Source organism: Lepus europaeus, chromosome 6 (assembly GCF_033115175.1).
Source record: "Lepus europaeus isolate LE1 chromosome 6, mLepTim1.pri, whole genome shotgun sequence".
NCBI lineage: Eukaryota > Metazoa > Chordata > Mammalia > Lagomorpha > Leporidae > Lepus > Lepus europaeus.
In genome coordinates, this window is record NC_084832.1 from 4,508,802 (window position 1) to 4,521,873 (window position 13,072).

The window sequence follows — 13,072 nt, forward strand, 5'->3', positions numbered from 1 at the left end:
TAAATTTTTTCCAATTTCCTACATCATATGTACACATGAGAGGGTAGTAACAAGAATATATGAAACAAGTTTTAATGATTATAATTAAAAGGAATAATTCACAGGAATAAATTTCTGTTTGTTATTTAGATAGGAACTGATGAAAGCAATAACATGATTTACAAAAACCTGATCAAGCAAAGTGTTGGCAGTGATACAATGTTTTTCCTCTAGATGTGAATCATGTCCTGTAAACACGATGTTGCACTCTGACAGTATGAATGTATTTAAACTGTAAGACAGTCTTACTGCTTATGACTTCTTTCCATTAGGCTATAGAGTAACCTCCAGTTCTGTAGCTGTAGCAATTCTACAGGGTTGTGCTGAAATGCCTGCAGCACCGTCTCTAACTTGGTGTCAGGTTGGATGAAACATTTGCTGGTGATGTACTGGAGAAATCTCATCTGGGCAGACATGTATAGGGCTAAGTCAGGGCGATGGAGTTTGGGTTGGTTGATGGGACATATTCCCAAGTGAGGGTCAACTTCGCAACCATACTGAAGGCATTTTCCCTTGGGTGCCTCGTTCTGAGAGTGAAACTTAGTTACCCTAAGAGACAACAGCTATAGGAGAGTTGCCAAGGAAGCCTTGAGGTTCAACTGGGGAAATTTTCAGTATTCCTGAAAACTCTGTGCAGACCCTGGAGCACAAGAACTGTTCTCTAGCCTAATAGAGGTGTGTGCTAATTTACTAAGATCTGTTTTTCTGCATATGCTGCCGATCACTCAGAAAAATTGTGATCGAGTCCTCTAAATGATTTTTAAGTTAATCTGTTAGGTAGGAAGTTAGAAGTCTGCCTATGTGTGTGAGAGGGTTCTTTTCATTTTTTAAAATTTATTTATTTATTTGAAAGTCAGAGTTACACAGAGAGAGAGGAGTCTTCCATCTGATGGTTCACTCCCCAGTTGGCCGCAACAGCCAGAGCTGAGCCGATCCGAAGCCAGGAGCCAGAAGCTTCTTCCAGATCTTCCAAGTGGGAGCAGGGGCCCAAGGACTTGGGCCATCTTCTACTGCTGAGAGCTGGCTGGAGTGGAAGAAGAACAGCTGGGACTAGAACTGGTGCCCATATGGGATGCTGGCACCTCAGGCTAGGGCATTAACCTGCTGCGCCACAATGCTGGCCCCAAGTGAGAGGGTTCTAAGGAAAACAAAACATCAGTGGAAGCTCAGAAGTACACCTTGGAAATAGCACAGTATTTTACACCACAAAGTCCTGCTCATACCCTGATAACTTCACAGGTGGTCTCAGCCTTCAGGCACCCCAGAGGAACTGTCTCTGCTACTCAGTCTGTAACACTGGATAATAAAACCTGAGGAGGAATTTTACCTGTTTCACACTCAGTAAACCCTTTGTCCAAGAGAAGAGGAAAGGAGAAACAGTGAGAAGAGCTAGGCCCTGTTCTGAAATAAGCCCCAGTCTGAATACAGACTGCACAATGACTCTCAGCTCTTTCCTAAGCCGCTCGCCTGGACTGTCAGGTGAATTCTCTCCATTAACCATGCAACCTTGCTTTCGCCGGTGTGAACAGATAGTCTGTCTGATCCCATCTGGATACGCTGCTCTTACTGCTGATTTGAATCCTAGGAACTTGTTCCTTGGACAACGAAGTATGAGGCCAATGATCAAGCAGACAAGATGGCATAGTTTATGGAAAAATCAGAGAGGAAAAACTCCTACACCTGATAGAGCATACAAGCATCTCAGAAAAGACTGGGGTTTTTATGGACATGAGTACGGGCCCCCATTTGGTCTCTCCTCCACCCTCTCTGGGATATGACTGAGTGGAGGACTTTCTGGGCATGGGACCCCTCCCAGGACTTCTCCCATCCCCGTGGTGAAGGGCAGAGGAGATTCTCCTGAGAAGCCCCAGGGAGAGGGCTGAATCCCACCTAACAGGGTTATAAAGCAAGAGCAGTCACTTTAGGCATGGAATTCCCCTAAACAAAAGATCCTGACACCATGGTTTTTATCCATCTGTCAGAGAGGCAAATGTGTCCTTCAGTCAGCGATCAGACCCGTGTCAGGACAGCTGCATGACTCCCTCAAGTCTGTGAGCTCCTCTTGATGGAGGACAGGCAAGGACTCCTTGGGCTGAGGGAGGCAGACGAGAGGCTTTGTTTTGCTTTCAGAACTTGTTTCCTCATTCCATTGCACTTAAATTTGTTTTCTTTAAAACTTCTCATTTTCTTCAGCCCGTCTTAAACACATAAGCTAACATCTGCCAAGCTGCCGTTGCACTACCCCATTGAACCTTGCTGCCTTGCTTACCGCTTCTCTGTCTCATGCCTGAATTCTCTCTTGGGTGAAGACGGGAGCCTATTCCACCCATCTCTGCTGACAAAACCTGTGTTCACTTCCTTGGATTTTAAGCTCCTGGATGGCAGACATTATATCTTTTATACATCCTCAACCCTAATAAATAGTATACTATCAGGAAAAAATAGAGATTTAAAAATAAAGTGATAAACACTTTTAAATCTAGGAAATAAGATTGAAAAATTACTTGGAAAATATTATGAAAGGAGATAAAGAAATATGAAAGGAAGGGAAATGAAGGGAATGGTTATAGTCAAGTTTTAGAAATTGAGTTTCACTAGTGAGAAAAGTACAAGATAGTATAAAGTACACAAAGCTTTAGTAACTAAAACAGTATGTCCCTGTGACATGACTAAACAGACAGCCCAAACACCTGCAAAGACCAAAAATGACCCAATGGTATGTGGATTTTGCCTATAAGGAAGGCAATGTCTCATGTCAAATGGGGAAAATGTGGATTATTTAATACAGAGTTTGGGAATAACTGCGTAGCCATTAGGAAAACTGAATTTGGAGTCATCCAACTAGTTGAAGCCACACAAAAATATAAATTTGTGGTAAGAATGTTTAAAGCATTAAAAAAGGAAAAACAGAAGATTGCTAAAGGATGAAAGAAAGCTAAATTTAATGTATAAAAGTGTAAAATTATAAAATTCATAGAAAACATCATAAATAAATCAAGGTATGTGACACAGAAGAAAAATACTTGAAAGAAAATAGAAAAAGTGTTATTTCCTTTATTGTATAGAGGATACTATAATAAAAGCTATCAACTAGATGACAATAAATAGACATATATAGTGTACAGAAACACAAAAATATAGATCAAAGGAAACCAACGGCCTTAAAACTTACTAGATATCAACCTCCTCCACAACAAGAAACTAATTAAAGTTGGATTATTCTTTTCAAATTGCAAACCCTAACAAAGTTTGATTTTGTTTTCAAATTACACACTATAACAATATTTTTCTTGGTAAGGTATAAGTGAATTCCCTCGTGAGTTTTTTACACAAATATTTATATTTATGTTATATGTTTAAGGATTCTATATGCAGGCACAAGGCAACACCTACCAATTTTAAAATGCATTTAAGCGTGATGCCTGCGCGGGTCGCGGGGCAGTGAGGTGTGCGGACGCTGGCAAATCGGGCCCAGGATGGAGAGCCAGTGGTTCTGACGGCTGGTCTGACGCTGAGCTGGGTGGGGTAGAGAGTAGGGGGCGGTAGTCGGGGGTGGTTGGAGGAGCAGGCGGCGGCGAATCCCTTATAAATGGCACCCAAGCAGGACCCGAAGAAGCCTAAATTCCAGGAGGGTGAGCGAGTACTGTGCTTTCACGGGCCCCTTCTTTATGAAGCAAAGTGTGTAAAGGTTGCTATGAAGGACAAACAAGTGAAATATTTTATACATTACAGTGGTTGGAATAAAAATTGGGATGAATGGGTTCCAGAGAGCAGAGTACTCGAATATGTGGACACCGGTCTGCAGAAACAGCGAGAACTTCAGAAGGCCAACCAGGAGCAGTATGCAGAGGGGAAGATGAGAGGGGCTGCTCCGGGAAAGAAGACCTCTGGTCTGCAACTGAAAAATGTAGAAGTGAAAACCGAAAAGAACAAACAGAAAACACCTGGAAATGGAGACGGCGGCAGTGCCAGTGAGACGCCTCAGCCTCCTCGGAAGAAGAGGGCCCGTGTAGATCCTACTGTTGAAAATGAAGCAACATTCATGAACAGAGTGAAGTTAAAGATTCCTGAAGAGCGCAAACCATGGCTTGTTGATGACTGGGACTTAACTACAAGACAGAAACAGCTGTTTTATCTTCCTGCGAAGAAGAATGTGGACTCCATTCTGGAGGATTATGCAAATTATAAGAAATCTCGTGGAAACACAGATAATAAGGAATACGCTGTTAATGAAGTAGTGGCAGGGATAAAAGAATGCTTCAACGTAATGCTGGGCACTCAGCTGCTCTATACATTTGAGAGACCACAGTGCGCTGAAATCCTCGCAGATCATCCTGACACACCAATGTCCCAGGTGTGTGGAGCGCCACATCTACTGCGATTATTTGTGCGAATTGGAGCGATGTTGGCCTATACACCTCTGGATGAGAAGAGCCTTGCTTTGTTACTGAATTACCTTCACGATTTCCTAAAGTACAGAGAATCCTGCAACTTTGTTTAGCGCCAGTGATTACGAAGTGGCTCCCCCTGGTACCAGCTGTGTGAGAGGCGGCACACTCACTCACTAACATTGGCATCTCTGTAAACACATTTTTGTTTTAGTCCTTCTCTTGTACAAATGATGTACTTTGAAGATGTTAGTGTATAACAGAATTGATGTTTGTTTTCTGCTTGATTTTGAACAGAGAAGATAAAAGGGGTTGCAGCTCCTTTTTTTCTTTACTTACTTTTTCATTTCAAAGTTGCTACCAGTGTACTCAGTGCTGGACAGCAGAGGGACATGCTGTAGAGTGTTTTATTGCCTGGTCGACAAAGCTGCTTTGAATGCTGGTGGTTCTATTCCTTTGACACTACGCACTTTTATAATATGTGTTAATGCTGTGTGACAAGATGCTCTGATTCTTAGTGCCAAAGGTTCAATTCAGTGTATGTAACTGAACACACTCATCCATTTGTGCTCTTTTTTTTTTTTAATGGTGCTTAAAGTAAAGAGCCCTCCTTGGCAAGTCATCCACGTGGTTCCTTAGGCATTTTATCTTTGCTCAAATTGTTGAAGAACGGTGGCTTGTTTCATGGTTTTTGTATTTGTGTCTAATGCACGTTTTAACACAACAGAAGCAATGCATTGTGTAGCTACAGTTTTCTGGAAAAGTTGATCTTTTAGGAATTGTTTTTCAGATCTTCAATAAAGTTTTTCTTTAAATTTCAAAAAAAGATGCATTTACACTTTGGTCAAATTACTTAATTTCTAGAGATTTATTTTATGAATATAGTTATACATGTACAAAATGGGTATATTACAAGGAAGTCAGTGTAAAATATGCTAAAGAAAAGGGAACACATGGAGTCAACAGAAGTTCAGTTAAGTAAATGGTGGTGCATCAACATATGTGGATGTGGGCAAGGGCTCTCCACGCGAGAAGTTCAGTTAAGTAAATGGTGGTGCAGCAGCATATGTGGATGTGGGCAAGGGCTCTCCATGCATGCTGACAGAAGGATGCTCAGGATACACTGAGCAGGATGAGAAAAGAAAGGGGCGGGACACTCGGTAAGGTTTTTACCATTTGTATTATTTTAAGGGAGCTGTTAGCTCATGTGCTTACGTGTGGTGTCACATCTCTTCAAGGGTACACAAGAACTGTCAGTGTCCCTCCAAGAAGGAAAGCCAGGATCCAGCAGGCAGATGCGAGAAAGGCATTTATTCTTCCTCTTCACAACCACTTGTGCCTCCCAAACCTCATGCCGTGTTTATGTACTGAAATTGGAAGGCCCACCACATGAAATGCCCACTCACGCTAACACGCGTAGTCCCCCCAGGCCTTGTTGGTTGCTAAGGCAAGTGCATGCCATCTGCTCAGAGATGTCGGAAAAGTCATTGTCCTTGCTGATGTGGTACAGTGACCATATTTCTGGTGGAGAAATGGTATCTTTGTATTGGTTTTGGTATTGCAGTGATATAAAATTTGGTTATTCTATCAATAGAAATTAAAAAATGAAAATGTGTTTTTATTGAAAATGACACACAAAAAGCAAACAATCCATTTTAATCACATAGAAATTCTACTGGGGTTAAGGATGTCATCTGAGTGGGGCAGCCTAGATTGGAAAGCCTTGAGTATATTCTTGGCACATTTTATAATGATTAGATTGTCCTGGCACTCATATTTGGTATGAGAACAAGCTAAATTGTTTTGTCTTTGTTTCCTGAGATTGATAGTCTAAGAGCTTAGTCCAATCACAGCAGACATTATCCACTTTCTTTCTTTATTGTTATTGTACCAAACATGACTGGTTATTGGTCCTTGAGCTGTGAATATGAATAAAAAGATGAGATCCAGGATGTCCACAACGGGTCTTTCAGATTGGCGGCGAAGTGGTCAGTTAAATGTCAGATGGATTCAGTTTCCACTTGGCAGTGCTGTCTTTCTCTAACCAGAGTCCTTCCTTCTTCTGTAGGTGTCGCAAATGAATGTTCTCCAAAGTATCCTGGTTTCCTTTAACAGAAATGTGTTAATTGAAGGATCTTCCCCTTTTGTATGTAAAACCTTTTTACAGAGAAGTCTGGTGATGTGTTTCTCCTCATGCTGTCTTTTTATAAGTTTATTAGATGATAATCAGCAAAATGCCTTTTTCTGACAATCTGTTAACAGCCAGGCACAAATGCTTGCCTTGGTCATAACAGCTATCAGACTCATGGCTGATTCACTGAGCAGGACAATAAATTTCAACCTTATTTGATTTTGTTAATTAGTGTAATGGAGATCACTGTAGGGGCAGTTGCTAATTATCAGTTACCATTAAATACCTGATGGGAGAGGTGGAGATGATATTTCTAATTTTAATTATATTCGTTTGTTTGAACACAGTGAGAATGAAGGAGTGTTCGTTTTCATAATCTTGATCTTGGTTATCATCACTTTTTTTTTAAGATTTATTTATTTATTTGAAAGTCAAAGTTACACAGAGAAAGGAGAGGCAGAAAGAGAGGTCTTTCATCCGACGGTTCACTTCCAAATGGCTGCAACGGATGGAGCTGCGCTGATCCAAAGCCAGGAGCCAGGAGCTTCTTCCAGGTCTCCCACGTGGGTGCAGGGGCCCAAGGACTTGTGCCATCTTCTACTGCTTTCCCAGGCCACAGCAGAGAGCTGGATCAGAAGAGGAAGCACCAGGACAAGAACCGGCGCCCGTATGGGATGCCGACGCTTCAGGCCAGGGCATTAACCTGCTGTGCCACAGTGCCGGACCCGGTCATCATCACTTTTTAAAGTGAAATTAAACTTAAATGGAAAGAAGTATAAGGAAGGTGTTTGCCCCAGTGTTATTGGCAATTGGGAATAACGTAAATAATTAAAATCAAATACATCATATGATATATGATTCACAGTCATTAAACTGTTGAGGAAGATTTAGTGACATGCGATGTATGTAAAACTGTTGGTTTAGCATGCAGTTTTTAAAAACAAACTTTAGCCGGCGCTGCGGCTCACTAGGCTAACCCTCCACCTGCGGTGCCAGCACTCCAGGTTCTAGTCCCGGTTGGGGGGCCAGTTCTGTCCTGGTTGCTCCTCTTCCAGTCCAGCTCTCTGCTGTGGCCTGGGAAGGCACTGGAGGATGGCCCAAGTGCTGGGCCCTGCACCCCTGGCTTCTGGCTTCGGATCACCGCAGCACACCGGCTGTAGCAGCCATTTTGGGGGTGAGCCAATGGAAGGAAGGCCTTTCTCTCTCTCTCTCTCTCTCTCTCTCTCTCTCTCACTGTATAACTCTGCCTGTAAAAAACAAAACAAAACAAAACAAAAACAAAAAAAAAACAACTTTAAATGCATAAAAAACTGTGTACTTCATATATCAAAATGTGAACATTGATTATCCATAGGTGGAATAATTATGAATGATTTCTCTCCTTTGTATGTGTCCTGAGTTTTTCTAGTACTTATGTAGCAACAAGAAAATTCTAATGAAAAGGTAATAGTATGAAGTTAAGAAGGATATATTGACACTTAACCCTGAAATAAGAAATCTTAGTTTGTTTCCACACAGAATTCATAAGATAGGTCTTTTTTTTTTTTTTTTTTGCTTTTGAGTAATTTTAATTTTGTAGAAGCCTTTTCATTTCTAATCATTCAATTAATCTCACAGGTTTTTATTTATGGTAAGATGGGAATATATTCTCACCTAGTTATAGGTCAGGTACAAAGTAGCTGCACTTGCTGCTCTTGCCGACACTGCACATTTTGGAGTCTGATAATCCTCTCTCAGTCCCCTGCTGGGAAGTGTCATGTGAAGATGACGACTTCCAGATCTGAACACCGTGCAGTCCTGTAGAGTAGACCTCCCTGCACGCTCTTCCCTACATTCTTTAGACAGATAACTGACTTTGCATATCAAAATAAAGTAAAATAAAAGTAAAAGTTACCAGATGTTTGTGGTTTATGAGGCTAGCAGCGTCTGCATTGTAACTCAATCATGTGACTACTGGTCTCTTTGTTCTCTTTCAGGGCTCTTTGGGATGGGGCTCATGTCTAGTGGCCTTTCGCTTCCCTAACCCCTGTGTAAATCATACATCTTGCTGGAAGTTTGTGCTAATAAGGAAGATAAACAAAAATGTGGGCCTGAAAACCAGAGACTCTCACCTCCTAGTGATAAAAGGTGCCCTGGCTCATCAGTAACCTCCATCCCTAGTCACCATTGCTGCCTCTGTAACTCAAATTCGACTCCCATTTCTCAACAAGCTGTCTTTGCTCTAATCCTCAGGTTCCCACTGACTCAGCTCTCCTAGCCTATCATAAATTAGTTCTGGAAAAGTTCGGGAAATATCCATGTGTCACTATTTGCCCATCTGCCTGTATTCACGGTGATTCCCAAGTGCCCCGACCCACTGTGAAAGTTCACGGTATTTTACACAGCTCCTTCTGGTCTCATGTGCTTCACACACCACCTCCAATCTTTCCCTTCTTTGAACTCAAACTGTTTTTTAGTCTAATTATATAATGTGGTACCGAACGGTTCTTTTTTCTTTTATCTAGGGTGTCTTAACAGACCTTTCAGAGAAAATTAGTTTCTTAAATCATATTTTTACATGTTTTTACATTTCAATTTATAAGTTATATATAATTATCGGTCAATAGCTATCAAAGAATTGATTGGATGCCATGGTACAGTTATGCATTATGCTTATATTTTTTGCCTTAACAATGTTTTCATGAATATTGGAAAATTGTGGAAAAGTTGGTAAGCAAATATCCCATAGGCTTGGTGATGAATAACTTCTGTAAATGCTCATTTCTTTAGTGAATATTTAGAGCAAAAAGGAAAGATCCATGGTGGCTCAATTATGTTGAATTTCAGAGGAAAGCATAGAATAGGTGGAAGGAAGGATTGACGCTAATCCTAGAAAATACCCAAAGCAGATTGCAGAAGTCGGATGGTTCCTTGTGTCTTTGGAGTGGGTTCTGATAATAGCAGGAAGCACCTGCCGTCCATTTTACATTGTTATTCTGTAGTGCTGGGACTCTGGAATCAGCGTGCCTGAGTCACATTGCTGGTGCTTGCGCTGGGCTGCTCACTTACTGAAAAGTTACATGGCCTCAGCCGTCAACGTAGTACCACTGAGTTTAAGTCCACTCCTAGGTAAAACTGTGATAGTGCAAGTTCTCCCTCACGAGATTGTGCTAAAGATTATAGCAGTTAATATCTGTAAAGGGCTAAAAATAGTTGCTTGGTTCTGGGGACAGGTACGTTTTTGTGAGGCCTAAAGTTATAAAATTTTCCAGCATTTCTGAAAAAAAAAAAAAAAAGTCTTTTAAAATTAAGAATGCAAAGTTGTGTAAGAGGCCAGGTGGGGATGACATAGTGAAGTTCTCAGAAATCCTTTTCTCCATGAAAGTAATAAGAAAAACACCAGCAAAACTTGTCAAAATCCACTTTTTCAGCACTCTAATAATTGGCTAAAGGTTCACAACAGTCCAGAGAATGTTTGCTCAAGAAAAACAACGGAAACTACCTCAGCTTTGTGGTGCTTTGAGTCGCCCTCTTCCTGTTCCCCTTTCCCTGGTTCCATGTGCGCCTTGAAAACCAGAAGCTTGCAGTATTTCTTAGAAAAGCTCCCAAGGGGCCGGCGCTGTAGCGCAGCGGGTTAAAGCCCTAACCTAAAGCATTGGTGTCCCATATGGGTGCTGGTTCTAGTTCCTGCTGCTCCTCTTCCAATCTAACTCTCTACTATGGCCTGGGATAGCAGCAGAAGATGGCCCATGCCCTTGGGCCCCTGCACCCGCGTGGGTGACCTGGAAGAGGCTCCTGGCTCCTGGCTTTGGATCAGCGCAGTTCTGGCCGTTGCACCCATCTGGGGAGTGAACCAGGGGATGGAAGATCTCTCTCTCTCTCTCTCTCTGTCTCTACCTTTCTCTGTAACTCTGACTTAAAAAAAAAAGAAAAGAAAAGAAAAGCTCCCCAAACAATGTGAGACAGTATTATTTTTATTTTTAAGAAGAAACTGAGGTTTGCATAGGTTAAATTTCAGCTTATTATACAGATAGGGGAGATACTGATGTTTTGAAGGAAAACCTGGTCCCTAGCACCTTAATCAGAGGATGAAGGTCATCACTAATAGTGACAAACCCTTGGCCCATGTGATGAGAAAGACCCTTTCTTCCTTTTGTGGTCTTCCTCCAAAAGCCCATAACCCAGGTCTAACCCAGAGGAAAACATAAGACAAATCCCTACAGAGGGACACTCTACAAAGTGCCTGACCAGTACTGCCATCAAAAATGAGGGAGGTGTGAGAGAATGTCACAGACAGTGAGAGCCTCAGGAGACTGAGGGACAATTGAAATGTTCCAGATGGGATCTAGAACACAAAACATGGCTGGGGAAGAACTACGATAAGTCAAGTGAGTGTGAGTTTGATAGAGTTCATCAATATTGATTGATCAGTTTTGACAATTATTGCTATCTTTAATAGTATCATATTAATCTAAGATTGTCCAGAGTAAGGAATATTGAATTGGGAGTTTATGGGAACTCTCTATACTATCTTTGTACCTTTTCTGTAGATCTAAAACTATTCTAAATTTTTAAAGTCTATTTTAGAAACATATCTGAGAGAACATAGTTTATGGTGGAATTGAGATTCAGACTCCCAGGGTTTGCATTATAGAAATGTACTATACTAGTACCCTAGGGCTGCCCTCATGAAATACTGCAGCCTGGGAAGTAAGCCACGGAAATACTTTTTTTTTTTTTTCCACAATTCTAGAGGTGAGAGGTCCAAGATCAAGGTTTTGGCAGGTCTGGTTTCTGAAGCCTATCTCCTTGGCTTCAGGTTGCATCTCCATGCTCTCTCCTCTTAGGGTCTTTCCTCTGTGTGTGTACATCCCTGCCATCTCTCCGTGTCCAACTTTCCTCTTATAAGGACCCCAGACTGGTTTAGAGCCCACCCTCATGTCCTCATTTTAACTCCATCCTCTCTTTAGAGGCCTTGTATCCAAATACAGTCACATGCTGAGGTGCTGGGGCTAAGGGCTTGTTATAAGAATTTTGGGGAAGCACAGCTCAGCCTGTGACAGGAGTTTTCCATATAGGGGATGAAAGCATGTATTTCTGAGAATTATCTGAAGTACGATTCCAGTTTGCAGTTTAAAAGGGAGCGAGAAGGTAGGCCAAAGTGCTTTTCTTGGGCTCTCTCAGTGCTTAAATATTTGCAGAAGAGCAACGATCACCTGTCACATAAGCGTCTAATAAATAAATGCTCAAATGCAAAATGAAAGCAAACAAACAAACAAACAAACAAAAAACAAAATAAAAGGGGGTGAGGAAAGATTGTTCAGTGAAAAGTTTCAGTTGGAGAGCAGAAGCAGTTCTGGTGCTCCATTGCACCAGATCATAGATAATGATAATGCACTGCGTATATTAAAAACACTAGGAGAGAGGATTTTGAATACTTTTTATAAAGATTTGTTTTATTTCAAAGTCAGAGTTACACAGAGAGAGGAGAGGCAGAGAGAGAGAGAAGTCTCCCATCCACTGGTTCACTCCCCAGATGGGTGCAACGGCCAGAGCTGCGCTGATCCGAAGCCAGGAGCCAGGAGCTTCTTCCAGGTCTCCCACGTGGGTGCAGGGGCCCAAGGACTTGGGCCATCTTCTACTGCTTTCCCAGGCCATAGCAGAGAGCTGGATCAGAAGTGGAGCAGCCAGGGTCAAACCAGCGCCCATATGGGATGCCTGTGCTTCAGGCCAGGGCGTTAACCCGCTGAGCCACAGTGCCGGCCCCGGATTTTGAATATTTTTACTTCAAAGAAATAATAAGTGTTTGAAGAGGCATGCATGCTTACTCAGATTTGAACATTATACAACATAGATACAATTTGAATCATCATGTTACCCCATATGTTTGTACAATTTTTATGGGTCAATATAAAGAATTAATTAACATTTTTAGTGGGCTGGATGATTCTTTTGGCAAAGCTAGGAGAGTAAAGCTCTTGTCTGGAGCCGCAGCCCCTGCTTGCATTTCCTGTAGGTGCCCATTGTGTGTGTTTTGTGTGATCCTGCAGCTGCATCTGCCTCACCTACTCAGCCCCACATCTCAGACCCCTACACTGCTGCATTTCTCTCCAGAAACAGAGTTGTCTTTCTCTTCCCTCTCATTTAGTTTATTAAGTCTAAATACATCTTCTTTTCTAATTCCAATCCCTTTCTTTGAACTCATGCAGTTTAGTCATGATCAGGCATTTGATTTTTTTTTTCTTTTCTAAATTTACTTATTTATTTGACAGGGAAAGGGGGCAGGGAAGGGGCGGAGGGGGAGGGAGAGAGCGAGAGAGCATTTCCATATTTTCCATCCACTGTTCACTCCCCAAATGGTGACTTAAACACTGTGCCAATACCCACACACAGGGTTTTTTTTTTCCTAATATTCTTTTAAGAAAATATTTATTTATTTATTTTCATCTACTCACAAAGGAGTTGGGGGTGGGGAGAGAGAGAGAGGGAGAGATTCCACCTCTGGTTTACTCTTCCAGTGCCTGTGGCAGCCCCA

General features: G+C 41.8%; 1 protein-coding gene across 1 annotated transcript; it reads left to right on the top strand.

Annotated features, from left to right (window-relative positions):
• Positions 1 to 3,628: 3,628 nt before the first annotated feature.
• Positions 3,629 to 4,555, top strand: LOC133762245 (mortality factor 4-like protein 1). Its single transcript, XM_062195256.1, has one exon. It carries the CDS (start codon positions 3,629 to 3,631, stop codon positions 4,538 to 4,540), a length of 912 nt encoding a protein of 303 aa, XP_062051240.1. The 3' UTR covers positions 4,541 to 4,555.
• The last annotated feature ends 8,517 nt before the right edge of the window (positions 4,556 to 13,072 follow it).

Excerpts from the sequence above, each read along its gene's own strand:
- LOC133762245 (XM_062195256.1), top strand. The coding sequence starts at position 3,629 with ATGGCACCCAAGCAGGACCCGAAGAAGCCTAAATTCCAGGAGGGTGAG.